The sequence below is a fragment of the Carcharhinus amblyrhynchos genome, chromosome 3 (assembly GCF_965287045.1).
Source record: "Carcharhinus amblyrhynchos chromosome 3, sCarAmb.v2.hapA, whole genome shotgun sequence".
In the NCBI taxonomy this organism is placed as follows: domain Eukaryota; kingdom Metazoa; phylum Chordata; class Chondrichthyes; order Carcharhiniformes; family Carcharhinidae; genus Carcharhinus; species Carcharhinus amblyrhynchos.
The window spans coordinates 98,931,559-98,958,239 of NC_137326.1; the positions used below are offsets into that span (position 1 = coordinate 98,931,559).

General features: G+C 40.7%; 1 protein-coding gene across 1 annotated transcript; it reads right to left on the bottom strand.

The window, feature by feature from the left end:
* Nucleotides 1–517: 517 nt before the first annotated feature.
* LOC145341473 (transient receptor potential cation channel subfamily V member 6-like) lies at nucleotides 518–26,650 on the bottom strand. The gene is made up of 15 exons (XM_080186439.1): nucleotides 26,616–26,650; nucleotides 22,680–22,774; nucleotides 20,123–20,245; nucleotides 19,104–19,244; nucleotides 16,194–16,292; nucleotides 13,782–13,954; nucleotides 13,158–13,304; nucleotides 8,391–8,597; nucleotides 6,618–6,704; nucleotides 6,423–6,499; nucleotides 3,778–3,943; nucleotides 2,804–2,870; nucleotides 1,804–2,072; nucleotides 838–947; nucleotides 518–746 (listed from the first exon to the last, which is right to left on the bottom strand). Exons 1-15 carry the CDS (start codon nucleotides 26,648–26,650, stop codon nucleotides 602–604), a joined length of 1,941 nt encoding a protein of 646 aa, XP_080042565.1. The 3' UTR covers nucleotides 518–601.
* Between the last annotated feature and the right edge of the window lie 31 nt (nucleotides 26,651–26,681).

Genomic DNA, 26,681 nt, shown 5'->3' on the forward strand with positions numbered 1-26,681 from the left:
TTCTCAGTAAAAAGAGACAATATAACTACAAAATGGTATTTATCGCATATTTCCAAACAGTATCTGCTCCTTTGTCCCTAATGTTTCATTTCAAGAGGCAGCCAGATATAGCCCTTGAGATGAATGGGATCAAAAATCATGGAGAGAAAGCAGGATTAGGCTGCTGAGTTGGACAATCAGCCATGATCATGATGAATACAGAGAAGGCTCAAAGGGCTGAATAGCCTCCTCCTGCTCTTCAATTTGTCCATATGTTCATATCATTCTTCCTAATGTAAGATAAGTTCTTAGCAAAACAAAAATAAATTGCCACTTCCGGCTTTGCGGTTCAAATACTGCATAGAGTATTTTGAACCAAAGATGACAAAATGAATGTTTGCAGGAAAGTTGACATTCTCAGCAAACAGGACCTTACCCTCTGAACTATAAAATTTTAAACAATGTCCCCTACAAAGGCCGTTCATGATAATGGAGCTACATAACATTTTTCAGGAAAATAACAATCTATTTTTATTGAAAATAACTAACACCAAAGATTTAGAGATTTCAATTAAACATTCATCATTTAAGAAAAAGATGATTGATTCACTAATGCTGTTTCCTATAAAATGGTAGATTCAGAAGAATCTTTCATGTTTATGATCTTTCCAAGATTTCTTCTAACCACATCCCATCTTATATTTTGTGAATATCTCTGCGTGCTCATTCCGGCTCCTCCTTCTGTCTCAGGAAGAATTTCTTCAACCCTGTATTTAAAAAGCAGTTTAGATAAAGGGAATATATTTATGACTCAGAAGTTATGAACAGAAACATCTTGGAATGTAATTTTCTAAATACCCAATGTACCACTTGTCATCATCAAAGCCCAGTGACCTCCCTGGAACCCCAGAGCGGATCTTCAGAAAAGATGGAATTCGTTGTTCTAGAAGCAGAATGGTTGCTGCAATCTGAAATGGAAATTGATTTGTAATAAACAATAAAGTTGGACAATATACATAAATGCTCTGATTCTCCATTTACGCTCACATACACACATGCAGGCACACACCAGTACATGCACAGATAGATACACAGATGCACATTTCACAGCTTGGTATGGCTCCTGCTCTGACCAAGATCACAAGAAACTACAAAGGACTGTGAATGTACCCAGTCCATCATGCAAACCAACCTCCCATCCATTGATGCTGTCTACAGTTCCTGCTGACTCAGAAAAGCAGCCAGTATATTCAAGGGCCCTACACACCCCAGACATGTATTTTTTCCACCTCTCCCATTGGGAAAAAGATTTTAAAAAGTCTGAAGTCACGTACCAACTGACTCAAGAACAGCTTCTTCTCTGCTGCCATCAGACTTTTGAATGGATCGACCTCACACTAAGTTCATCTTTCTCTACACCCTAGCTATGACTTTAACACTGTTCTGCACCCTCTCCTTTCCTTCTCCCCATGTTCTCCATGAATGGCACGCTTGCGCAAGAAACAATACTTTTCACTGTATACCAATCCATGTTACAGTAATAAAACAAATCAAAAAGAACAGTTTGGAAAAAAAACTTCCGATTTTACAAGTTATGGTGATTACAAAATAGACTTTCTCCTACTAGTTAAAAGAATCCTGATTTTAATTCTTTAAGTTATTGCAGCAATTGATTTTGTCTTGAAGTAAATTGATCTATTCCAAAGGACAAGCAGTGCTGGATCTCAACAGATCACTTACCTTCCTTCTGATCACATAATTTGCTTACCATCTCCTTTATTAATCAGCAATGGCTAAGAAACATTAAAAGAAAGCTTGCTTTACCTGTACTTTCCATAGTTCCTCTGTTTCTGGTGCAATTCTCCAATATGTATCATCCATCATTGCAATCAACAGATTTAACAGCAGGAGATATACAAAAAGCATGTACATGACATAGGCAATGTATATGTTGTTGGGAGTAGGCTTATTATAAGGAAGAGGAATATCCATCAATCCCATCATCAGTTCAAATGTGGTGCGCAATGTCATTGAAAAATCTCTAAAGTATGGATAATCTGCCAAATCGAGAGTCTGAAACATAAGGTAAAATGCTGCAGGAAAGAAATACAACACAAAGTCATTTGAGAAAATACACAGCATATCAATTAAGACTTCTAGCAACACTGCAGAATCCCAAATGTTTTTTTAATTACGTTGTCAGTTGGTAGTAAGATCTACCCAGGATCAACATAAATAAAATTGATTAAATTAGATTCAAGCTTCTGGACTTCCATGCTGTCTATTATATCAGAAACTAGGCTGAGAACAGAAAACGATGGATTAGTAACCCTTACACAACAAAAAAAAAATCAGAAATTGGAATATATCTCGCCAAATCATTGTTATTTTTGTACCTGAAGTCAAAAGTATTGATGATAACAACTAACATTAAGTCATATATACTTGGAGCAGGACTTTGGAAAACATTCATAGAATGGGAACACAGAGCTAAACAACAGAGAATGTGTCAGTTATTGAAACTGAATATATGAACCTTATTGTTTTAATGCAGTGGATTAAGTGATTCTCTCACCCAACATTCTGGCTGTTATTCACAGATTATGCTTATTATGTCCTGCGTCTACAATTATCTTTAAAAACATCTTTTTTAAAAACTACAGAAGATTGATGTTGGGAGGAGCACGCACTATCCTATTCTCATGTTTCTTTCCACAGCCAGCAACAGTTTAACATATGAAACCAGACCACCCTTTTCAAGTTGCCATTCCATTTTTAATTAGAAAAGAGTTAATACTGACTATCTGTTAGAAGAAGCACATACCGAAGGTAAATCCAATGATACAGATAAATACCAGACAGCACCAATGCATAAAATCTCCAAATATTAACTGTAAGAAAATGAAAGTAACAAAAGTGATGCTCAGATACAATTGTGCTTTTTAACATGAATTATTTTACAGTGCCCTTCTCCATATACAAGCTGACTGATAAAGAATGTAAAACAAAGGGTAAATATGTAAATTGATGCTCTAAATAAATTAAAATACATATTTATCTAGACTCATTAACAAATATATGTTGGGTTTTTTTAGCTTTCAAGTTTATTTTTTAGTGTCACAAGTAGGCTTACATTAACACTGCAATTAAGTTATTGTGAAAATCCCCTAATTGCCACATTCCAGCACCTATTCAGGTGCACTGTGGGAGAATTTAGCATGGCCAATGCACCTAACCAGCCCTGTTTTGCGGACTGTGGAAGGAATACGGAGCACCCAGACAAAACCCACACAGACAAGGGGAGAACATGCAGACTCCGCACAGATAGTAACCCAAGCCAGGAATCGAACCCTAGCCCCTGGCGCTGTGAGGCAGCAGTGCTAAGCACTGTGCCACCCATGCTGTCCTAGGTAGATTAACTTAAACAACGAAAGTGCACCAGTGCAATATCCAGAATGGAACTGAGAAATTTTACTCAATATCCTCAAACATATTTGTTACAACAAGAAATATATTAACAGCAGTTTTTTTGATACTTCCTAGCAGACTGATCTTTATTCAAATTTATGACAATTCAAAAACTCTCCTTCACAACATTTATGAATTAATTTTACTGGTGATGATAAGAAGAATCTTTGTTCCACCATCAGCCCTTCCCTCATCTGAAGTCGCTGTACAACTTGCATATGAATAATGGTGAGCACCATTAATCTCATCATTATTGTGACAGCAAATTCTGGCCTGTGATGTTATAGGTCCTGTCAGACTTTACTACATGACCCTGGCCTGGTTTCCTACCTTTTGTATTATAATCGAAAATTTCCCAAAAGTTTTAAAACCTCTTGCAAAATAGATGGTGTTGCACCATCCAATAATCAAAGCAAAGGAGATTGGAACTGCTTCTCCAGCATCAGCACGGATTCTCATGATGACTGCCACGGCAATCAAAAGGGAGTAACAGACCCTGGAACAGTAGGAAAATGCACCATGATCTCACAAAAAGTCAAACCTGGGTGAGTAATTAAACTATTTTACATTCAAATTTTATAAAAATATACCAGTAGTCTTGCTATGTTCACTTCCAGTAATCTAACATTTATGCACTGAATCAAAAGGGAAATACATCATGAGACATAGAATCCCCACAGTGCAGAAGGAGGCCATTCAGCCCATCGAGTCTGCACCAACCACAATCCCACCCAGCCCCCATCTCCATAGCCCCGCACACTGACCCTGCTGGTCCCCCTGATGCTAAGTAACAATTTAGCATAGCCATTCATCCTCACCTGCACATCTTTGGACTGTGGGAGAGAACTGGAGCATCTGGAGGAAACCTAAGCAGACACGAGGAAAATGTGCAAACTCCACACAGACAGTGATCCAAGGCCAGAATGGAACCCAGGTACCTCATGTTGCAAGGCAGCAGTGTTAACCACTGTGCCACCATGCCACCCACAATATCATAAAGAGTCAAAGATATATTCAACATGGAATTATTACATATATCCTGCCTTAGCTCAGTAGTATTATTCCTAAATGAGTGCAGATTGTGGGTATAAACCCCGTTTCAATTCAGTGTGGGGAACTGCTGCACTGTAAAAAGTATTGTCTTCTGGGTGAGACATTAAACTGAGATTTTTACGTGTTCAAGTGGCCAGCATTCAAATAAGAGAGGATCCTTTCTAATGCCCTGGCTAATATTTGTCCCTCAAGCTACATCATTAAAGCAGCTCATTAGGTTACTTGCCAGTTGCTCTTTCTGGCACCTTGTTATGTGCAAATAGTTGAAGGGGGCAATCTTACTGGCTTGTCCTGTAGGTTGATGGGCAGAGCAAGCTGGTTAGATCTCGCCAAAAGCGAAAAACCAGATTGGCACTCTGTTTCTTGGCTTTCATGATTTCACCAGGCCTAGATTTCCAATGAGATCAACTGGAAGAATGCGAGGCTGATTACAATATTTAAATCTATTAAAATGGTGATTTCAATATGATTAGTGAGCCTGGGACATAATAGTCCAGGCTTACGTGTCTTAGCGGCCTCGCTGATGAAGGCCCACACTGATGAGAATCATACATGATTCCCATCAATGGGAACTTGAGTCCATCCCAGCTGGAAATCAGCGTCACTTCTATGAGGGTACAAATCCCACCACCAAAAGCTGCCAGCCATTTAGAGGTTGGCAGATCTCCATTATAGGTAGTGCCACCAACAGCAATGGCTGCTGCTGGTAATGCACCCAGACAGGGATCCAGGCCAGGGCTGAATGGGGAAAGGGACAAGGAAGTCAGTGGCAGGGGTAGGGATAAGGGCATTCAAAATTGGGTCTAAACTACATAAGCTGCAGACACCAATCATGCATCATGGTGCAGCTAGCTGACTGAGGCTCTCTCTAAAACATTCAGCTCAGACCAGTGGTTGGCAAGGGGGCAGAGGGGAAGGCAATCAGTGAGAGCAGTCAGTGGAATCATAGTGCAGAAGGAGGCCATTTGGCCCATCACGCCTGCACCAACCACAATCCCACCCTAGTCTCCCTGACACTAAGGGGCAATTTAGCATGGCCAATCCATCTAACATGCACATCTTTGGACTGTGGGAAGAAAACGAAGGCCTGGAGAAAACCCTCACAGACACAGGGACAGAGTGCAAACTCCACACAGGCAGTGACCCAAACTGGGAATTGAACCTGGGTCCCTGGCACTGTGAGGTAGCAGTGCTAACCACTGTGCCACCATGCCATCCAAAGAAGTCCCGTGGAGCTACCAGGTGAAGCACATCTGGTCCTCTTGGTACCACATTAGAATCATAGAAACCCTACAGTGCAGAAAGAGACCATCTGGCCCATCGAATCTGCATCGACCACAATCCCACCCAGGCCCTACCCCCATATCCGCACAGATTTACCCACTAATCCCTCTAATCTACGCATCTTTGGACACTCAGGGGCAATTTTAGCATAGCCAATCAACCTAACCCACACATCTTTGGACTGTGGGAGGAAACCAGAGCACCTGGAAGAAGCTTACACAGACATGAGGAGAATATGCAAACTCCATACAGACAGTGACCCAAGCCAGGAATCGAACCCAGGTCTCTGGAGCTGTGAAGCAGCAGTGCTAACCATTGTGCTGCTGTGCCGCCCAAGTTAGGTTAAGTTAACCTGTTAAAACTTGATCTGCTCACCAGTCAACTCTCTAAGGACTACTGGTTAGACAGAAATAAACCTGGAAACACAGAGCACAGCCTAGATTTTTGCCAAATTCTATATTGATGACCTAAAATCAGCATTAAGCCTCTGATTTGCAAACTCAAGTTCTTTAACAACTGTTCTAGTCATGCAGCCTGGGCAGTGGGAAGCCAGAACATCAGCAATTATTACTTTTTGACATGCAGTCCAATAGATTCCCACAAACAAGAAAGCTGAATAAAAAAAATTACATTCTTACAGTAGTAATGGAAAAGGTCCTCCAATTGATGTATTCCCAAAGTAATTTTTTGGACCAATCTTGTACAGATAAAGGATCTGAAACAAAGATAATGTTTCCATTATATAGCATATATATTACTGCAGCAAGTACTGGAGCAAGTGGGCAAGTTCCTACTTTAGGTTTTTGATAAAGAGTAACTGCTTCTCAGCTTACCTCACTGATGAGTATTACCAATGCTCCAACAATAGTTATCAGCTCACCCAGGAGTCGCAAGTAGTCTTCCTTGGTTTGATAGGATTCCTAAAATATTAACTTAGTTAGTTAAATTACAATGGTTACTGCAAATACCTTTCTCTGGCATGGCACACAAGCATTAAAAAAAAAGGCACTGAACATGAATTGTACTGAATATAATATGAATTTAGAAAACACTCACAGGCACCATAAAAACATTGAGTGATAATACCTATTAGTAATGCTAACTCAGTTATGTGCCATAAAGTGATGCCTATTGTGTGAGAATGTCATTTGGAGTTGCAGTCGATTTAGCTGGCAAAGTTTTTAATTATGTAACTGCTTCACATTTATGTGTCACTGTTTAATCTGCCTGAAGGAAAGCTGAGCACAGCAGATCAGTTGGCTCTCCTTGGCCTTCCAGGGTTATGTCTGTTCCTTCCCAGTTTCCTGCTTTTGCCCCATGACCTCTTTTAGTAATCATTCAAACATTCAAATGCTGTAACGGATTTAGCGTCAATCATTATTTATGAGAGTTATTGTATCCCTCTTATACTAAGGAATCTGAAATTGCACATATTATTGAGGGGTGGCCTAACCGTTGGCTCAATATATTCCATTTTCCTTAGACTGTTAATCTGTTCAGTCAAATTTAAGGATTTATATAATTCTATGCCAGATAACTTTGTTGCCTCCACTGTATTTAGAAAACTATATTTGCACTCTGCTTTAAACTGCAGATGCCTTGTCAGCCAGTTCTCTGAGCCTATTTATTTTGCAGTCTCTTAAATTAATGCCAGTGGGTTTTAATTCCTCTCAGTTGGGTTTTATCAGTGAATAATGATATTCAAATCTTTACATTTCTGTCCAAATAACCTAACAGATATTTGTACTTGTACTCTTCCATACAACAGGAAAGCATGATAATCAAATAGGAAGGTTAACCAGAGAGGTTTAACTCATTAGAAAGAATAGATAATCAGCTAATAGAGAAGAAACTAGTTGGTGAACTCGACTGTCATAATATTTGCAATAAATTTCTCACACACATAAACATGTGCATTCACTTTTTTTTGACTTGCAAGTATGATCAGTTGGTCTGAATTCAAGTAATATTTACTTGTTAGCGCCAGCATTCCTATCATCAATTTGTAATGAAATGCTTTTAACAACTGAGACTGACAGTTTTCGCATCATAACTGTGATAATTGAACATTGTACTCCACCAACCTACTTTTCTAATTAACTGCTTCAGCCTACAATTCCTGACATCAATTATTCTTATAAAGTATGTTAGGAGTCCAGCAAAATGTGAACATTTCTAGCAGGGACAGGCTGGAAAACTCCGGCCGTTCATGCCAGCAAGATTCTCTGGGCCCGATGGCAGCACAACATCGTTTGCAGATTTCCCGCTGGTGTGCAGTGACGTCAATGGGACTTTCCATCAACAGCAGCGGGATTGCAGAATCCTGTGGTTAGCAAACACTGCTCCAGCTCTTGCGATGAGGAAACAAACGGTTGGGAGGACTAGAGAATTTTGCCCAGGATGTCTGATTTTAACTTCTTCAAACTGGATGTGCAGATTCTTGGACCATGTGTGGCAGGTCATTCATTCTCCATTCAAGTCTTCATTATAGGGTGACAGTGATTTGTTACTCTATTTCACCAAGTGTTTACCAGTTCACAAACATTAAAATGCTGGCATGACAAATATATAAAGTATTGGATATTTTAATACTGTACCATACTTACTGCTAGAGTCTTTTGTGTTTTAACTATGTAGTCACCAAATTGGCCAGGTGGAACTGGTTTCAGGGGCCGGTACAAGCTTGAGATGGTGAATATTGTGATGTACATACTATAGGAAAACATCCACATTAGAAAATACTTGTATGCAAATGAAATCCACTTCTGATGCAACAATTCCTTCACTGGTTTAGCATCAATGAGTTTATGAACCTACAAAGAAAACAACTTAATTCCTATCTCATCATTTCTTTAGAGAATACAAAATCATTAAATTTCAGAAGGCATCAAGGGCCTATCATGATCAGCAATGAGAAAATGATTAATGTTACATAAGGGAGACTGACCAGGATAGATACTTGTACCGCCATTGCTTATTGATTTCCCCGTCAGGTACACTTGCAGATTAAATCATATACCATAACTGACAGTGCAGGACCATGGATAATCTGTGCTCCGTCAATTTTATTGTCACTAATTCCAATGAAAATATCTTATTTTCCATTGGAAAAGGAATTGCAGGTCTGAGCTTACCTCAACATAACACCTGAAGTGTTCAAATATCTTCCACAAAATATAGGCAATGCACAGAGACTAAAAAAATACTTCTGATCAGAATAATCATTTACCATCAGGATTGGTGTACAAAAATCAATTAAATGATACATAATCAAAATGAGGAAATGTAATCATTTTTCTCAGCTGTTATTGCATCTTCTTGGACTACATATTGAACTTATTGCGTACTTTTCTTTCAAGGTGATGAAAATGGTAAAGTTTATTCATTAGTGTCACAAGTAAGCTTACATTAACACTACAATGAAGTTACTGTGAAAATCCACTAGACACCACACTCCGGCGCCTCTTTGGGTACACAGAGAGAATTTAGCATGGCCAGTGCACCTAACCAGCACCTCTTTCAGACTGTGGAAGGAAACCGGAGGACCCAGCGGAAATCCACGCAGAAAGGGGGAGAATGTGCAGACTCTGCACAGACAGTGATGCAAGCTGGGAATTGAATTGGGTCCCTGGTGCTGTGAAGCAGCAGTGCTAACCATGGTGCCACTGTGCTGCCCACATTCATTTGTGGTTATTTGATGATCATTATTAGGCCATGTTAAGTGCCGTTACCTCATTCTGAGGTGTTTCTTACTCCTCCATCTTAAAAATTCTCAGTGTACTAAGTTAAGAACTAACAGCAAAAATATTTCTAGAATGTGAGATTTCATTATCGATCGAGAAACTAATTTAAATTTCTAGGCCAAGAAATTCAATAAGACTCAAAAATGAGGTGGCATGTTTTGGTCTTTATGCGCCACCTATATTATGTGATTAAACTGTGTCCAGTGCTTCTAATTCAGGGAGCGTACAAACTTAGTGCTGTCTGCGCAGAAACATGATTGCAGCGTACAGCCAATGCTCGGTGTGCCCTGGATCTACACCGGATGCAAAGTTGTGAGGAGCCAGCCTGAGCTCAAGCATTACTTAAGCCACCCCAAACCACTTAAACTGGAGCTGCTTTTTGACTGGGTCAGATGTTGAAGCTATTTTGAGACTGGAGTTTGATCTGTGAGAGACACAAGACTTGTACAGCATGGCAGAAAGCAGGCTCCAAGGTTCTCTGATGTAACACTAAAAGCCTTTGCGCAGGATTTGGACAGGAGGAGAGAAGTACTCTATCCACAAGCAACAAGGATACCCTGCAGACAGGCACTACAATAGCCCGAGTGGTCAATACCAACACTTCAGCTTTGAGGATTTGGATGCAGTAGCCTGGGAAGCTTAATGACCTCACATGTAGATCAGTGAATATGTCTTCAAATGCTACATTATACCAACTGCGGCACTAACTTCAAACACTTCTGGAAGCATCACATTTCTGTCACTTGTTTAGTCACAATTTCTATTAATCAAGATTCATATCTCGCCCTCATATATTTAACACTACTGCAAGCCTCACATACATATCACACATACATACTGCCAGCAAATCAACCATGACATCTACATCATCCAAACACATTGCATCACATTCACTGATGCACTTCTCCCTCTCTTGCAGGACGAGATGGCCCATAGACAGGTAGAGAAGGGGTAGATAACAGCTACATGTCCTCACTCAAAGGGTGGAGGTGGTGCTTACCATCATTAGACAATCAAATGTGATTGTACGCTCAGACTAACCCACCACCTCTCCTAATCCCACAATCACTTTCAATTTACAAGCTGCACCTGGTGGAAACACGAACCTATTTGTTTCTCCTTTCCCCTCATCACAAGCATATTCTCATCACTTTATCTTTCCAAATACCCAAGAACAGCCAACTGAGCAGATACTGATACAGAGACAAAACGTGGAAGAGCAAGACGAGGCTAATGATGAGAAAGTACTTTCACTCCCTCACGTGGTGACATACATGTTGTCCACGTGTTCGTGGATTGTACACTGGAATCAGGAGCTAGCTGGTAGTAGCTCTCTGCTGGGTTGTCCCAGTGGCTGAAATGCGAATGGTAGAGTGGACTGCTGCAGCATGAAGGCATCTCTATTGTTGTCAGGATACTTGGCATTGACCTGCCTGATACATTGGGGTGAATTTTCCCCTCCAGCCTACCGCAGGAATCATAGCGGGCAAGGGGTGGACCATGAAAATGTCCATTGACCTCAGGTGGGGTTTTCTGGTTTCAGGGTGAGGGCAGCTGGAAAATCCTGCCAAAATATCATAAAGATCAAACCAGCTGGATATTGAGTTGAAGCATTTCACTGAATTTATATGCGGTATCTACAAAGTGACAAGTATACCCTCAGTGACAGCTGTAACATAGGAAAGCCTGCTCCCCTGTAGAAGCTGGCTCTGCCTGCTTCTCTAGAATGCAATGTACTTGTACTACCTTTGCATAAAAAGTGTACAATAGTGTTTGTCAAGCCCCGTGATATTGGAGATGCCATTAGCTCCAGCCTTGAAGGAGCCTGACACAAAGAACTTCACACTCATTCAGCTTTATAGCTAATCATAGTGTAGCCTTCACATTCTCTGAGGCTGCATGCCTGCCTACAATGTTCATCCAGCAGAAGGCACTGCTCAGTTATAAGCAATAAAATGAAACAAAACAGATTAATCAAATAAAATGGTTTAATAAAGAAACTTCATTACTCCAACACTTGAGGCCTTAGCCTAGGCCATTTCAAACTATCCTCAATTGCCAATAGATTATGATTTATACTGAGTCAGCTGGTTAGCTGACCACCACATCTTTTTGTCATTGGTTACATAGTTTTCGGGGTCAGCTGATCCTCACAGCTTGTTACAATTGGTACCCTATTGAAAAGGCACCCAACCTCATTGACCCATCATTGAAAAAAAGGAGGTGGACCTCCAGGAACACTCTGAGGCTGGAAGATGAACCTCCTCAATGACACTGAACCTCAAAGAACAACTGTAGATGATCTTTCCCTACCCTATGTTGTGCTCCTGGGTCCAGGGATGCTGGCTGACTCCATCCCAAACTCTGAAGGTAGCCACCGGCATTGATCAGGTGAGTCCTGACTATTGTACATCACATTGTTCCAGTGTGATTTGTATTTTCCCACTGGTATCACAGAGAGTCAAGTGTGTATACCAGATTCCAATCAGGCTTTCATCTGCATTCCATTAGCGGGATGCAAGTCAATTTCATGGCGGCTTCCAGTGGGTTTCCCGATCTGCCATAGAGGGTAGCAGCGGAAGATCCTGCAGGAAATTCATGCTGGCATAAAATAAACTGTTGGACTCCTGCTGAATTCTCCCCTCCGCCATCCACCCCTTGAATTCACCAGTAGGATCATGGGAGAATTCCACCCACAGACACTGTACATTGTTCCTCAATAAATCTGATGTGGAAGAAATGTTTCTTGAAGTTCCCAGATGAATATTGCCTCCTGTTGAGTCCTTCTCTCCATCTCTCCCTTCAGGCAGCTCCTCCTCAAAGCAGGCATAGGGGATAGAGACTGTCATCTCAAAGACTAGTTACAAGTGTTCTGAGCAGAATGCTTGAAGTGAGAACCAAGTCTTTGACCCTGTGTCAACCACTTCCTGTAGCCTTCACCAACTTTCAGTATCAAAACTAATCTCTGATCACTTCTATTACCTCAACAACAACTAGAAATCAATCTGTAACTAACCTAAAAGTGGTGTATTATCTTTTTAAATAGTGCTGCTGGTCGGTTCTTCCTCCTGCTGTTTGCATGTTCCGAGATGCAAGAATGAGATAGGGCATTAACTGAAGCGTTTAGGTTGAAAACTGCGCTTCTCGAATCAAGTCAGCATTACACACTTGTTGGCATCACAAGCTGACAATTCCCTGAACATAACTCCCAGCACCATATTAATGTGCTACATAAAATAGAATCTGTATGGGTCAATTGGAAGTGTGTGCATGTGGTTTGGATGCCATTTTGAACCTGAAATGGCACCCAAAGCGGCAAAAAATAAGAGTAACTATGCAAACAAATTATACAGCATGAGTTCTGTGCTGAGAACTGAGAATATATTTTAGGAAATCAATCAAAGTTAAAGTTTTCTGGCTGAGGTGCTGAACAGAGTTGAAGTAGGGAGCCATCACCACTAAGGTCACAATTTCTCCAGATGTCCATACATATTAACAATGTAAATGCTTGTTCATGCAGTCTTCTAGTAAAGGAGTTAATGTCAAAGAAATTAGAAAATAACCCCACACAAACGTGCAGTACAAAGGGTGATGACAACATACTAAAGACGGGTTTATTCTTCTGATTACCTCTCTATTCCTGCTTGTTGTTATGATGTCCAGAACTGATTTTTGGTCACCCCATGTATCAATGTTGGTGAGATCATAGACACAGTAAGAAATTGTCCCCATTGTCCAGTATATTTTCTTCTGTTTTTGCACCAAAAAATTGAACATCTACAAAAAGGTTTGATTAATGAATCAGCACAATTACTAAATGAAAAGTAATAAATCGTTTAACAGAAAGAATTGAACAGATTTGACTTTAACTACAGTTCACAAAGCACCTTCTTCCAACAGTTGTTTTAAAATACACAGAACTGTATAGAATATTAATGGCCAAAACATTGGAAAGGGGATAAAACAATCATATGTCAATGCAGGCAATAATTCTGAATGTATTGGAACATATTGTGCGATTAATGCAGCTAAGGGTGGACTATGTACTGAAAAGATACAATAGAATCTGGTTCAATGTAAGGTATTTTAGAGAACTTTCAGTGAAATGTTGCTATAAATTAACTCACTTTCACAAGAAACTCTATTGTTGAATTAATGTATGTTCAAAATGAATGGGCTTCTTAAATATACAGCCTGTGTACAGTTTAGCTAACAATAGTTTCATATTCCATTTTAAAGTTGCAATTGACTTACCTCCAAATCGCCCTCAGCCGCTGCAAGTTTCAGTGGAGTATAGCCATCATTATTCACAATGTTCTCAAGACTCGGCTGTTGTTTCTCAGACACAAGTGATGTGATGAGATCATACATGGAATATTTCTGTTTTTTTTCCGATTGTGTAACCAACACATGAAGCACTGTATTACCTGTCCAAAAGAATTCTAATTTCTAATCAAACAGAGGTAGTTTGTTTTCTGAAGAGAAATTAAGAAATAACCATGTATCCCTTGTGGATTCCTCTGTATTCAAAACATGCTGGGATAAATGAATTAGGTGAGTATTTGTGATGCATCTACGAGTGAGCTCTTCATTCAGGCTGAAAATCCCAAGACAACTCAACATGGCTAATTCAGGTTGTTCTGAATATGCTTAAACCTGACCCAATTATTCCTATGTGAGATTTTAGTTAGCTTTTCCCTCTAGAAATGGCTGTCAACACATTCCCATGTGGGGAGGTGATGGCCCCATACTACTATCACTAGAAAATTAATCCAGAAACTCAGCTTAATGTTCTGGGGACCTGGGTTGGAATCCCCGCCATGGCAGATGGTGGGATTTGAATTCAATAATAAATATTTGGAGTTAGGAATCCACTGATGACCATGAAACCATTGTCGATAATTTGAAAAATCCCTTTGGATCACTAATATCCTTTAGGAAAGGAAATCTGCCACCCTTACCTGGTCTGGCCTACACGTGACTCCAGAGCCACAGCAATGTGGTTGACTTTCAACTGCCTCTGAAATGGTGTATCGAACCACTCATCCCAACGAGGGATGGACCATAAGTGCTGACCAGCCAGTGACACCCATGTTCCATGAATTAATAAAAAAAAGCAAAGAAGTTTACATTCTCACCCTTTGAAATAAGAAGGTTTATAGTTAATGCTACAGATAGCCTTTTACTTGAATTTAAATTTAAATTGTGTTAATAGTGGTTGAGATATTTTTAAATTGGGAAATTTAGACAAAGATAAAACTTGTGGTTTTGATGAAGATTGGAAAGACCATAAGGCATAGGAACTAAAGTAGGCCATTCAGCCCATTCTGCTGTGCCATTCAGTGAAATCATGACTGATCTGATATGATAGTCCTTAACTCCACTTTCCTGCTTTTCACCATGACACTTGAATTCCTTACTGATTAAAAATCTGTTCATCACATTAGTCAAAAGATAAATAAATACGTTGTGAGAAATGATGTCAAGATTAACTTCTAAAAGCATGAAATTTTGCTAAAGAAAGAAAACATGCCCAGGATGAGAGGATTGTCCAATGAAGAGATAATTAATAGAATAGGCCTATATTTTCTGGCATTTAAAAGAATGGGGTGTGATCTCATTGAAATATATAAAATTCTTAAGGGTTTGATGGGTTAGTTTTTGGGAAGCCTTTTCCTCTTGGTTGAGGAATCTAGAATTAGAATGCATTATCTCAGAATAAGAGGAGGTAATGGCATAGTGGTATTATCACTAGACTATTGATCCAGAAACTCAGCTCATGTTCTGGGGACTGGGATTCGAATCCCGCTATGGCAGATGACGGAATTTCAATTCAATAAAAAAAATCTGACTTAATGTCTTCTCATATGACAGTCCTGCATTCCAGGAATTAGCCTGGTAAACCTTCCTTGCACTCCCAAGGACATCCTTTCTCAGATAAGGACATCAAAGCTGCACACAATACTCCAAATGTGGCCACACCCATAGTAAAACGTCTCTATTTCTATACTCAATCCTCTCACTATGAAGGCCAACATACCATTTGCCTTCTTAACTGCTTGCTTACTGTTTTATGACCATGAAACCATTGTCAATTGTCGGAAAAACCTATCTGGTTCACTAATGTCCTTTAGGGAAGGAAATCTGCTGTCCTTACCTGGTCTGGCCTACATGTGACTCCAGAGCCACAACAATGTAGTTGACTTTCAACCGTCCTCTGAATAAGGACAACCAGGGATGGGTAATAAATGCTGGCCAGGCAGCATTGTCCCACAAATGAATAAAACAGTCATATTCCCGATTGTGGGGGAATCCAGAACTCGGGGTCATAGTTTGAGGATAAGGGGTAAACTTTTTACGACTGAGGTGAGGAGAAATTTCTTCACCTAGAGGGCGGTGGATGTGTGAAATTCATTACCAGAGAAAGTATTTGACACAAAACATTGTGTGATTTCAAGAAAAAAAATAGATATAGCTCTGGGGGCTAAAAGGATGAAGGGGAAGGGGGGATGTTGATATTGAATTTAAGGTCAACCATGAGCAAACTGAATGGTGGAGCAGGCTCGAAGGGCCGAATGGCCTACTCCTGCTTCTACTTTCTATGTTTCCATGATTCTATGACAGATGAAGAAGAAACTGAAGCACTTGATGGCTAATGATATTTACCTAAGGAATCCTGTGCCTCTAATGGGGCACTATGCTTGATAAGAGTTCTGACAATCTCTTCATTGCCAATGCATGCTGCGAATGACAACAAGTATTCACCTAGAGGTCAGAAAATATGTGGTCAAAAATCTTATCATCGATAAAAACAGACAGTAAAATCATTTCTGCTGCTGCTGTTAATCTTGCAGATGTAACATAAACATCCCGAGCTATAATTCACCTTGCCATGCCAAATCAAAACACTGCTGTGCAGTCTGAGTGAGACACTTAATTGAGGCTACTAGCAGATCAATGGGAGCTCGTGGGAAAGCAGTAATGAAAATCACAAGAATGTTGCCAAATTAATAAATAACATGCAAGACTGCCGCTTTAAATCAAGTAAGTCTACAATGCTGCAGAGAGCTGTCAGAGCCCAGTTAATCTACGTCATAGTGGGTTCCACTCTGCGGTTGTTTGTGTTTTAATGTTACAAGGAAATGGATGAGAGTGTTGTATTATTGTATGTGGCGTTAAAAGCTCAAAGTACATTCAGATAATTCTCAAAGTGGGGAATGGATTTCTAGAGCACTCTTAAACTTTAGTTTTTCACTGGCCTGGATTGGATTCTGCACCTGAAGTAGTGACTGCAGAATTGCTGACTTAGTAGACTGAAAACGAAATTGCACCAGTTTTCGGGTCAGGAGGTCACAATATGTGATTACCCTGCACTTGGTCGAGATGATGCCCGCAGCAAGCAATGATTGTGGCTTGCATCACAGTGTTGAACATGTTGCTGACTGACTGTGTATGTTCAGCAGGATGCCCTGCCAGGTTAGCACCAATTACGGCTAGCCTGCACCTCTTAAAGGAAAGGTGCATTCAGTCTGCAGTGACTGGTGGAATTGCCTCCAAAAGTCTTTTCAGAGAAAGAACAAGATTTGTAATGGAGCAGCAATCCAAGGTCAGTTCTCACAGGTTCTCTAATGCAGTGCTAAGGAACTTGGTTCAGAAGCTGGAAAGGAGGAGAGATGAGAAGCTTCCTCAGGAAGCTAGGGAATCCTCAAGACGTACATTGTGAAGGGAATGGGCAATTATCTACAGAGGTCAATTCAAGGAGTCTGGCCCTGATGACCTTGGTGCAGTGTTTCTAAAAGTTCAAGACCTCATTCAAGTTGTCAAGGTTTGTAAGTGCATTTAGGGTGGCACGGTGGTTAGACTGCTGCCTTACAGCGCTAGGGACCTGGGATCGATTCCTGGCTTGGGTTACTGCATGTGCGGAATTGGCAGGTTCTCCCTATGCCTGTGTGGGTTTCTGCTGGGTGCTCCGGTTTCCTCACGTCCTCCCACAGTCCAAAAGACCTGCTGATTAGGTGCATTTGCCATGCTAAATTCTCTCTGTGTACCCAAACAGGTGCCAAAGTGTGGCAACTAGGGGATTTTCACAGTATCTTCATTACAGTGTTAATGCAAGTCTACTTGTGACTAATAAATAAACTTATTTATTTAAATGCCATCTTCTACCCACAGGCCTCACCAGCCTCACACATTCTCGATGGACCAAACCTATATCAGTTACCCAACAACAGTCTTTTGAAATCAGGATTCGTGCCTAATATGTTCCATCTTGCCCTCATTCACTTAGCATTGTTTTTGAGCTCCACAACCACACTTTCTACATACTTTTGCCTGTTCATGTGTAACAGACAGAACACCAAACGCAATGCAGCTGGCATTCTTCTCTCACTCATGGTGGGGAAGCGGTACACCCGTATCTCCTGAGCACTTTGGAAAAGATGGTGCTGCAAATTAATGGGATGGTAGTGACCAAGGTCATTGCAACAGATATCACTGAGGAGATCCATGCTAATATATTCCTCCTAAATCCTTCCTAAATCCCACCTTATCTTCATCTCACTATCTGACATAAAGAGCAAGCTGCAAATCATTTCAACGTGTTCTCCCACCTGCTTTTCACCCAGTGATGGATGGCAAACTGAGATAAATAGGTCAGAAAGAATCTGCTAGCATGGAAGTAATCTTGATAGCCACTGGCAGTGCTATTCTCATCCTGCTCTGCAAATGCAGGTTCAGTCAGAGAAGGTGGAAAAATTCAGCGGCTACCTCCTTGGTGAAATCTAACCTCCTCAGGCACTGCTCCTAGCTGAGGTGGAAGTGAAAAAAGTGTTTCCTGAATACCCTTTGTAGGGGCAAAGTCTGCTATCCCTCTTCCTTCTTCCTCTGCAGCAAGAAACTAGAGAGTAGTGAATGATTTCTGGAGAAGGGCTAGATCGAGGACCACTGCTTCTCTTGATATATCTTAATGACCTAGACTTGGGTGTACATGGCACAGGGTCAACATTTGCAGATGATGCAAGACTTAGAAATGTGTGAGGTGAATAGTGTTAAACTTCAAAAGGACAGAGATAGGTTGGTGGAATGGGCAGACATGTGGCAGATGAAATTGGTTGCAGAGGTATGTGAAGAAATTTATTTTGAGAGGAAGAACAAGGAGGGACTAAATAAAATGAAGGGTATAATTCTAACGAGGATGTAGGAACAAGTCATTTTTATTGTTCTAACATCAGGTGTGAGCATTGCTGGCTAAGCCAACATTTTGTTTCTCATTCCTAATTGCCCGTGAGAAAGAGGCAGTGAGCCACTTTCTTGAACTGCTGCAATCTATCTGGTGTAGGTGCAGCAATAGTGCTGCTAGGAAGGCAAATTTATTGGTACTAATTATGCAGATATCATTTTCAAACAACTGGGAATGATGGTGGGTAATAAAGGGTTACTGAAGATTTATTGAAACATTACACCCACTAACAACTAAATAATTGTGTCACAGATACATAACAATCCTCAACCTTTGGCAATCTACTATAATACTTCATTTATCTCACCTTACCTAAGAGAACAAAAAAGAGGCCTTACCATAATAGCACTGACATTCCTCCCCAGGGACAAAGCAGGATCCTGTTGCACGTGCATTTACCACATCAGCACCTCGATTCAATAGTTCCTTAACCATTTCCACATCTTGTTTCAGAACAGCAATGTGCATAGGTGTCTCACCTATGGATTGAAAAATCATATCAGAAATAATTTATTCATATGCACAGAATATAAAAATAGGTTATACAGTATGCTAAAGTAGTCAAATCGTTTTTTATGTTGTACAAATATTTTCTGCCCTCTATTTGATGTGATACTTCAAGGATGCTGTTCTTATTCTGTGAGGTGACACAGTCCTGTGCACAGACAATTGATTGGACACAGCCAATATTAATTAATATGAATTGTCCATCTGCTGATTTAGAACAGTGTTGGGTAGATTCCTCTTAACTCTATGACCAGGAATGCAAGCACCACTCCCTCTTCCCCTCCTCAGCATCCCACCCCTGCTTAATTCCTTCCCGGTTGAATCTAAATGAATATTATTGAGCCTGAAGTTCACTTTGTGGATTGTCAGTTGAGAGTTGGATTACAATTACCCAAGACAGCATTCCCTACTGGTCCCACTTTGTTGTTGTTTCAAGTATTGAAAGTGCAATTTTACACATTACCAACCATTCCTGCTTGGTCTTTCAAACATACTAATTTGGACAACTGCAGAATAATGGATGATGAGAGGACGGATGCATTATAACGAGAAACCTAGTCAGGACTTAATATTGGCGACAGTCAAGTATTTCAAAGATTTAAATTCATTATAGTGCCAGACAACATTAAAGTGTCATTATTGACAGATAACAATTTTTTTATAAAGATGATTGTATATTGTTGCCAATTACTTGCATATTTAGTGATCCCATAATAGTAATTTTACCAAATGTTTTAGAAAATATATACAAAATAATAATGTAAACGTACTTACAGGACTTATTGGTAAATTAATGCTTCTGTGCTGTTTACTCTGTACCCTAATCAACATTAAACATGATGTATTTTACCTTTGTACATGTCAGACGTCATGGGTTCATTGATCAGTGATGGGATCCTATCCAGGATTAACTCTGCAATTTCCTTATTACCGTTGAACAAAGCTGAATGCAGTATTGTTTCTTCTAAATTCCCTTTAAACGGTATTTTTGAATATTAGTTTCTGAACAAATGCATGGAAGAATATCAAAACAATTAGCGCCAAAGAGGTTTGCAGCACAGAACACAATTCAGTCCACAATATCTATGCCAGCTTCATGCTTGCACAATCCATAATTAATCCACTGTTCTGCTTTCTCCATAGCTTTGTATCTTCCCCTGCTTCAAATGTTTGTGAGACAGCACAAGGTGGCACAGTGTTTAGCATTGCTGCCTCACAGCGCCATGGACCCAGGTTCGATTCTCAGCTTGGGTCACTGCCTGTGCAGAGTCTGCACATTTTCCCTGTGTCTATGTGGATTTCTTCTGGGTCCTCCCGTTTCCTTCCTGGTTAGGTGCATTGGCCATGCTAAATTCTCTGTGTATGTGAAAAGGTGCTAGAGTGTGGTGACTAGAGGATTTTCACTTTAACCTCATTGCAGTGTTCGTGTAAGCCTACCTGTGCCACTAATAAATAAACTTTAAAACTTTAAATTCTCCTCCCTTAGAAGCTGTAATACTCATTTCCTCCGTATGTAAATAAATAGGTCTTGTAATAACTGTCTGTATAAAGAATGTTTTTCCCAACCTCTCTCCTTAATAGCAATACCAAAATTGATGACCTCTCGTTAGTCATAAACAAATCACAGAAAACAATCTTCTGTAGTCACTTAACAGAAATCTCTCTTAATTTTAAAACTTTAAGATGGAAAGAGTACAAGAAAACTCTCAAAAACCTCTTGGACTTTAGGGAATCTATCAGTTCAACACCTTTGTACAGTTGTGTCAAGCTAAATGACACTGTTTAAAAATTCATTCTTGGGATGTGCACGTCACGAGCAGGGTCAGTAAATTTGAATTGTCCTGAGTTGCCTCTGAGAAGCTGAAGGTGAGCTTTCTTCTCAAGTTGCTGCAATCCATGTGATGAATGAACTACTAACATGCTGCTCAATGTAGAGTTCCAGGGTCTTGAGCTAGTGCTGCAAATATGTCCAAATTGGGATGCTGGGTGAATTGGAGAAGAACTGGCAGCTAATGGTGATTCTTGTGTCTGCAGCTCTTCTCCTTCTAGATGACCTTCTAGGAGGCCACAGTTTTGGGAGGTACTTTCAAAGAAGTACTGGTGAGTTGGTCTGGTGAACTTGTCTTGTTACACCCTACACTGGTGGAGGGAGTGGATATTTAAGTTGTTGGATGGGTCATGAGCAAGTGAGCTACTTTGTCCTGGATAGTCTCAAGATTCTTGAGTATTGTCGGAGCTGACTTCATCTAGGCAAGCAGGGAATATTCCATCATGCTCTTGATTGTGTCTTGTGGAAGAGCTTTACGGAGCCAGGAGGTGAGTCACTCACCATAAATCACCCTGCCACTGACCTGTGCCAATAACGGCAACTGCTCTAGTTAATTTCTGCTCAATGGTAACCCTCCAGAATTTGATGGTGGGTGAATTAGAGATGATAATGCCGTGGAATGTCAAGGGTGTTTTTAATGTCTCTCTTTCTTGCAATGAAGATTATTTACCAAGTAAGGAATAACAAACAATGGCCTCCTAAGCAGTAACTTGTTTGATAAATCAAGAGAAGACTATAGTCTCAGTGAAAATTACAGGGATAACTGTTGGAATAACTATTAACACTGTGCTTTGTTAATGTCCTAATAGTAGATGGTAACAATGTTGGATGGTAATAGTAGATGGTAACAATAGACATAACAATGTCTCCATGCTGGTTCTCACCTTACAAGGCAAATCCACTCAGTCACTGCTAGATAGATAACCCAAGAGATGTAGCTATGATTGTTGAGATTAATCTGGTCTATGGTGACCTAAACAGAATTAGTGGGAGGTTATGAGCTTATCCCATGTCTACAAATTGTATTGTCAGTATGCTTGCATCATGAATATATTTCTCCTCTTAAAATATCACAACATTGGATATTTGTTACTCTCCTGGGTTTATGTTACATCAAAGGGACGTTTATCTTTCCTCCCTCTCATTCTTAAGATATTAATTAAAGAGTTAGTGCATTGTGTGATTGCAGAGTTTAGACTAACCAACCCATTTATTTGTATTGGTTGGTGATAGTGGTAAGGATATATAAGGAATAAAGGACAGAGGCTGAACTATGCTAAATCTGTAAGACAAAGCTTGGGAAGTGTTTTCAGCGGTTCTCTATAAAATGAGTTGTAATCTCAGTTGAGTTTTCAGGCAAGAGTGCCAGAGATGAATTTATCTGGAACAGGATTGATAAGTCATACCTGGATCTATTAGCCTGGACTACACTCATGCATCTGTTCTGAAGCAGCAACAGAACTGGCAAATATCCAGAGATTTTTATCAGCTTCTGGAGTGGTAAGCGATTGGCAAAGAGAAAGCAAAATTAATGCGATAAAGCCAAGAGAAGTCGAGCATTTAATTCATAAACATATACCTCGAACGTAGGGGTCAAAATCTTCACTTATCAATAAGGCTTTCATACTGATAGTGTCATTTGTGTGAGCTGCCTTAAAAAACTCACTTGCATGTCTGTGAAAAACAAATGCTGCATTTATTCAAAGAGAAACAAGCGTTTAAATCACTTTAAAATTCAGTCAATCATGTGTCTCAAATACCTTAAGAAACATCCAGGTTGCTCCCTTCTTAAACTAAATTAAAATTATTGACAGCCTGAGGAGTGTTATTTCAAAGCTAATGGTCAGATGGTGACTGACAAACTCAATTTATTCATTAATCAAGATGTGAATAACCTTAGATGTTAGGGAGGATTGTAACAAGACTCTTAAATTATCAGGTTTAATTTGCTCTGAGTGTTTGAGCTAGTTCACACATTTAAAGTGAACTTGTGTTATTGGTTGGCATTAACAAAATAAGCACAGATGTTTGCCCACAATCCTTCAATCGTAAGAGCTGTGGTGCACATGAATACTGAACCCATACTTACATTTTTATTAAAGGCCAATTAACCTGGAAGATGTAAATTCATTTAGAATTTATAAATCCATAAGTAATACCTCAACTGTACACATGATGTAAGTCAGTACAGAAGGCCATTTTACATACTATTGGTTTTTATTTCCATTGAAGGAAGTCCATAATAGATGATTAAACAGCAGAAAACCCTTGCCTGGTGATAGGAACTGCAAGTCTGTCTAGACTAGCTTGTAACGCATTGTGCAATGATCTAACTAATTTCTTCTCCATTTCATATTTGGAACAAAACTCTTTCTTCAATGACCCATGAATTGGTATCATAAAACAGCTCATTGAAGCCCATGATGATATATCTCAGCAGGTTAGAGTGTAAAATGTTGAAAATAACATGAGATAATTGATAATGATCCTCATTGCTTACCTTGGCACTTTGTTGAAGCTGAACACTTTCTTCAAATCCTTCCAAGTGTGATAGATTGCAGGCACCAAACTCTCAAGTTTAAACTAATCCAGCAAGAACAGTTTGGATTGGGAGCCTAATTTACAACTCATCTGTTGTAGTGTTGAGCAGGATTCAGGCTTCATGTTTATCTCTATATGATGCTACTTATAACCTGGTAGATACTCTGTTTAGTGCTTGCTTCCTTTCACGTCTGTATTTTGCTATTACCCCACACCAGAGGCAGACTTTTTAAGATCTGCTCACTCCATAAATTGGCAGTAACATTCGCATAGGCTACAGCTGCTCTGAGGCATTGACTATCCACCAATGTGCATTTTAAGGGTGAATCAGCAGTATTACTGGGAATGAATTCTAATGTTTTGCTCTAATGTACATTAATTATGAAAATTGTAATTTTTTTCTGTGTTGCTGTTTTGGGCATCAAAGAATCTCTAACAGACTTGTGTAAACTTGCTGAAGGAGCACATGTTCTGGGAAAAGACTGTGGGTGGAATTTTACAAGATGTTTCTAAGTGTCCAGCCAGTGTGAAAACGGGAGAGTTCCTGATACATTTTTCGGTGAGTTTTCATGTCCAATTTTGCACACACAGTCTTTGAAAACAAGAGCTTGACCATTTCTTGCCGCTAGAGGCAGTAGGCAGGGCCTAATTTGTCAGACAGCCAGCAGCTCAAATCGGAGCCACAAACTGTGCATGAGCAGGAAAAGCGGAATAAAAACAGCTCTGCTGACAGAATGCACCCCCCTCCCTGGGCCAGATATAGCCTCCCACTCACGAACAGCAGAAATGCCCCCCCAACATTACCAACCCCCTTTTTCTCCCACCCCAGACCCCTGGCACATGGCCTCCTCATCACCCCCACTGGCCCTGGCATGATCTCTCTCCCCTGCCCCTAGTCACCACAGAGGCACAATTCCACACCACCCCCCACTCCATCAGCGCACTTGCTACTGCTGACTTGAATTCCCTTCCATGGTAACAAGACAAACTGCTTTAAATTCGCTGGAATGCTCTAACGAGTGCATGATTCGCCCAAATTGCCTGCGGCTGATCTGCCCTAACAAGAAACTGCTCCATTAAAAATCCCAGGGCTGGACAGACAGACAGGCAGACAGACAGGTAGTGTAGGAAGAAATGGCCTCCAGGAAGATAGCTCCCTGCTTTATTTTTAGATACTGACCTGGCCACGTTGTTGGAGACAGTAGAGGCAAGGTGGGACACCCTCTTACTCCCAGCAGGATGCTATTCCAGGGGAAGGGATGGAAATATAGCCTGGAAGGTGGCAGCAGCATGTGTTAGTGCCAGGGCACTGACCAGGAGAACTGGGAAGCAGTGTTGCAGAAAACTGAATGACCTCATCCGGGCAGCAAGGGTGAGTGTTTAACATTATCTAGCATCTTCCTCCTAAATAACCCACAGATCCCCCCACTCCCAGCACCCTGCAAGCTTCCAGCCCCTGAGCCCCAAAGACCTCCCTTTGCCACCCAACAGTACCATAAACTTTGTCCTCTGAGGGCTACTCCTAAAACCCTGCAGGACTTGTGCCATCAGATTTTACATGGCTCCTTCTGTCCCCACAAGAGAAGAATACCCATAATTGCCAGCAGAGGGGGAAGATAGGGAGCGGTGTGCTTATGACCTGGATCCTCATCCCCTTTTGAGGAGTGGGCACTGGAGATTGTGGGAGAGGAGAACATGTGGACAATTAGCGACAGCATGGTCAGGCTGGAGTATAGAGGTGAACACCTACCAATCCTCCACTTGTTGGAGATATCAAGTAAGTTGCGTGCAGCTAAGATTTCTTTCCCTCCCTTGCACTTAACCTTGTGTCCTGTGTTGCAGGAAGGGACCCTGATGTATTGTGGCCATCTGGCATCGCAGCCCCAAATGCTGCTCCCCCCCACCAGAGAATGACTTGGATGTCTTACGAGTAACTTGACCCATCGATGTGAGAGTCTCTGGTGTGTGAGTTGTGAGGTGGAAACTGATGCAAAACTGGTGGAGGAGGTCCCTTCATCCACTTCCTCCGAGGAGCCTTCCAAGCTGTCTGGAGGAAGACTCCTTGGAGGAAGGGGCTTCTTCCACTAGTTTTGCATCAGCTTCCACCTCAACTCACACTCCAGAAACTCTCACATCGGTGGGTCAAGTTACTCGTGAGACATCTGGGTCATTCTCTGGTGAGCATGATTCATTGGCTGATGTAGATTGGGTGCAGGAGAGAGCATCCGAGACCTCTGGCATGCGGAGGCCAACTGGAGGTGAGGACTCAGCTGGCCCCAGTTTATATGTTGGGTGTCTGTGATCACTTCACCCTCAGCTGCTGAAGATGCAGGAGGAGATGACAGCAACACTGGACCAACTGTGAGGCTATTGGGAGGAGCTTTCAGATGGACCAGCTATTGCCTGTCCTGCAAGAAGTTGGGCTTTGTGTTGTCTGACTTACTCCTATAAGGTTTTCTACAAGTTAAGTGGCTCTGTTTCTAATATCCTGTAAGCGAGGGTGTGCTCATGACTTCTATCTTGTTATCCTGTTCTCCCCACAGTCTCTGAAACATCCTTTCATTATTGATATCTTTGGAGGCTTTGCTTGTAATGAATAACCCAAACCAACTGCGTTGGTGCTCTCTTGTCTTTTTCTCTATGTATTTCCACATATACATATACATAGGGAGCTCAGTTGGCTGAATGCTGTTAGTAATGTCAACATCATGGGTTCAATTCCTGTTCTGGCTGAGATTATTCACAAAGGCCCACCTTCTCAGCTCCTCGCCTGAAGTGTAGTGATCCTTGGGTTTGAGCACCACGAGTCAGTGCCTATAGTCATGTCTGACTGTGATGACTTTTTGTGGAAAATGAATATGCTGTACTATACCAATTCTTGAGGATTTGTGGCATTGCTTGCAAAATGGGGGAAAATCTTCAATAAAAATATATTAATAAAAGCATCATTTTTCATCAACCAAAATTAATTTACCTTGTTGTGTCATTCATATCCATTGTGACATGCATGTGGACTTTGCAAAATAATTTGGACAGATCA

Coding starts and splice junctions, on each gene's coding strand:
- LOC145341473 (XM_080186439.1), bottom strand. CDS start 26,650: ATGCATGTCACAATGGATATGAATGACACAACAAG. Junction 19,245..20,122: donor GACGTCTGACATGTACAAAG/GTAAAATACATC, acceptor TTCAATCCATAG/GTGAGACACCTATGCACATT. Junction 13,305..13,781: donor CGGCTGAGGGCGATTTGGAG/GTAAGTCAATTG, acceptor ACCTTTTTGTAG/ATGTTCAATTTTTTGGTGCA.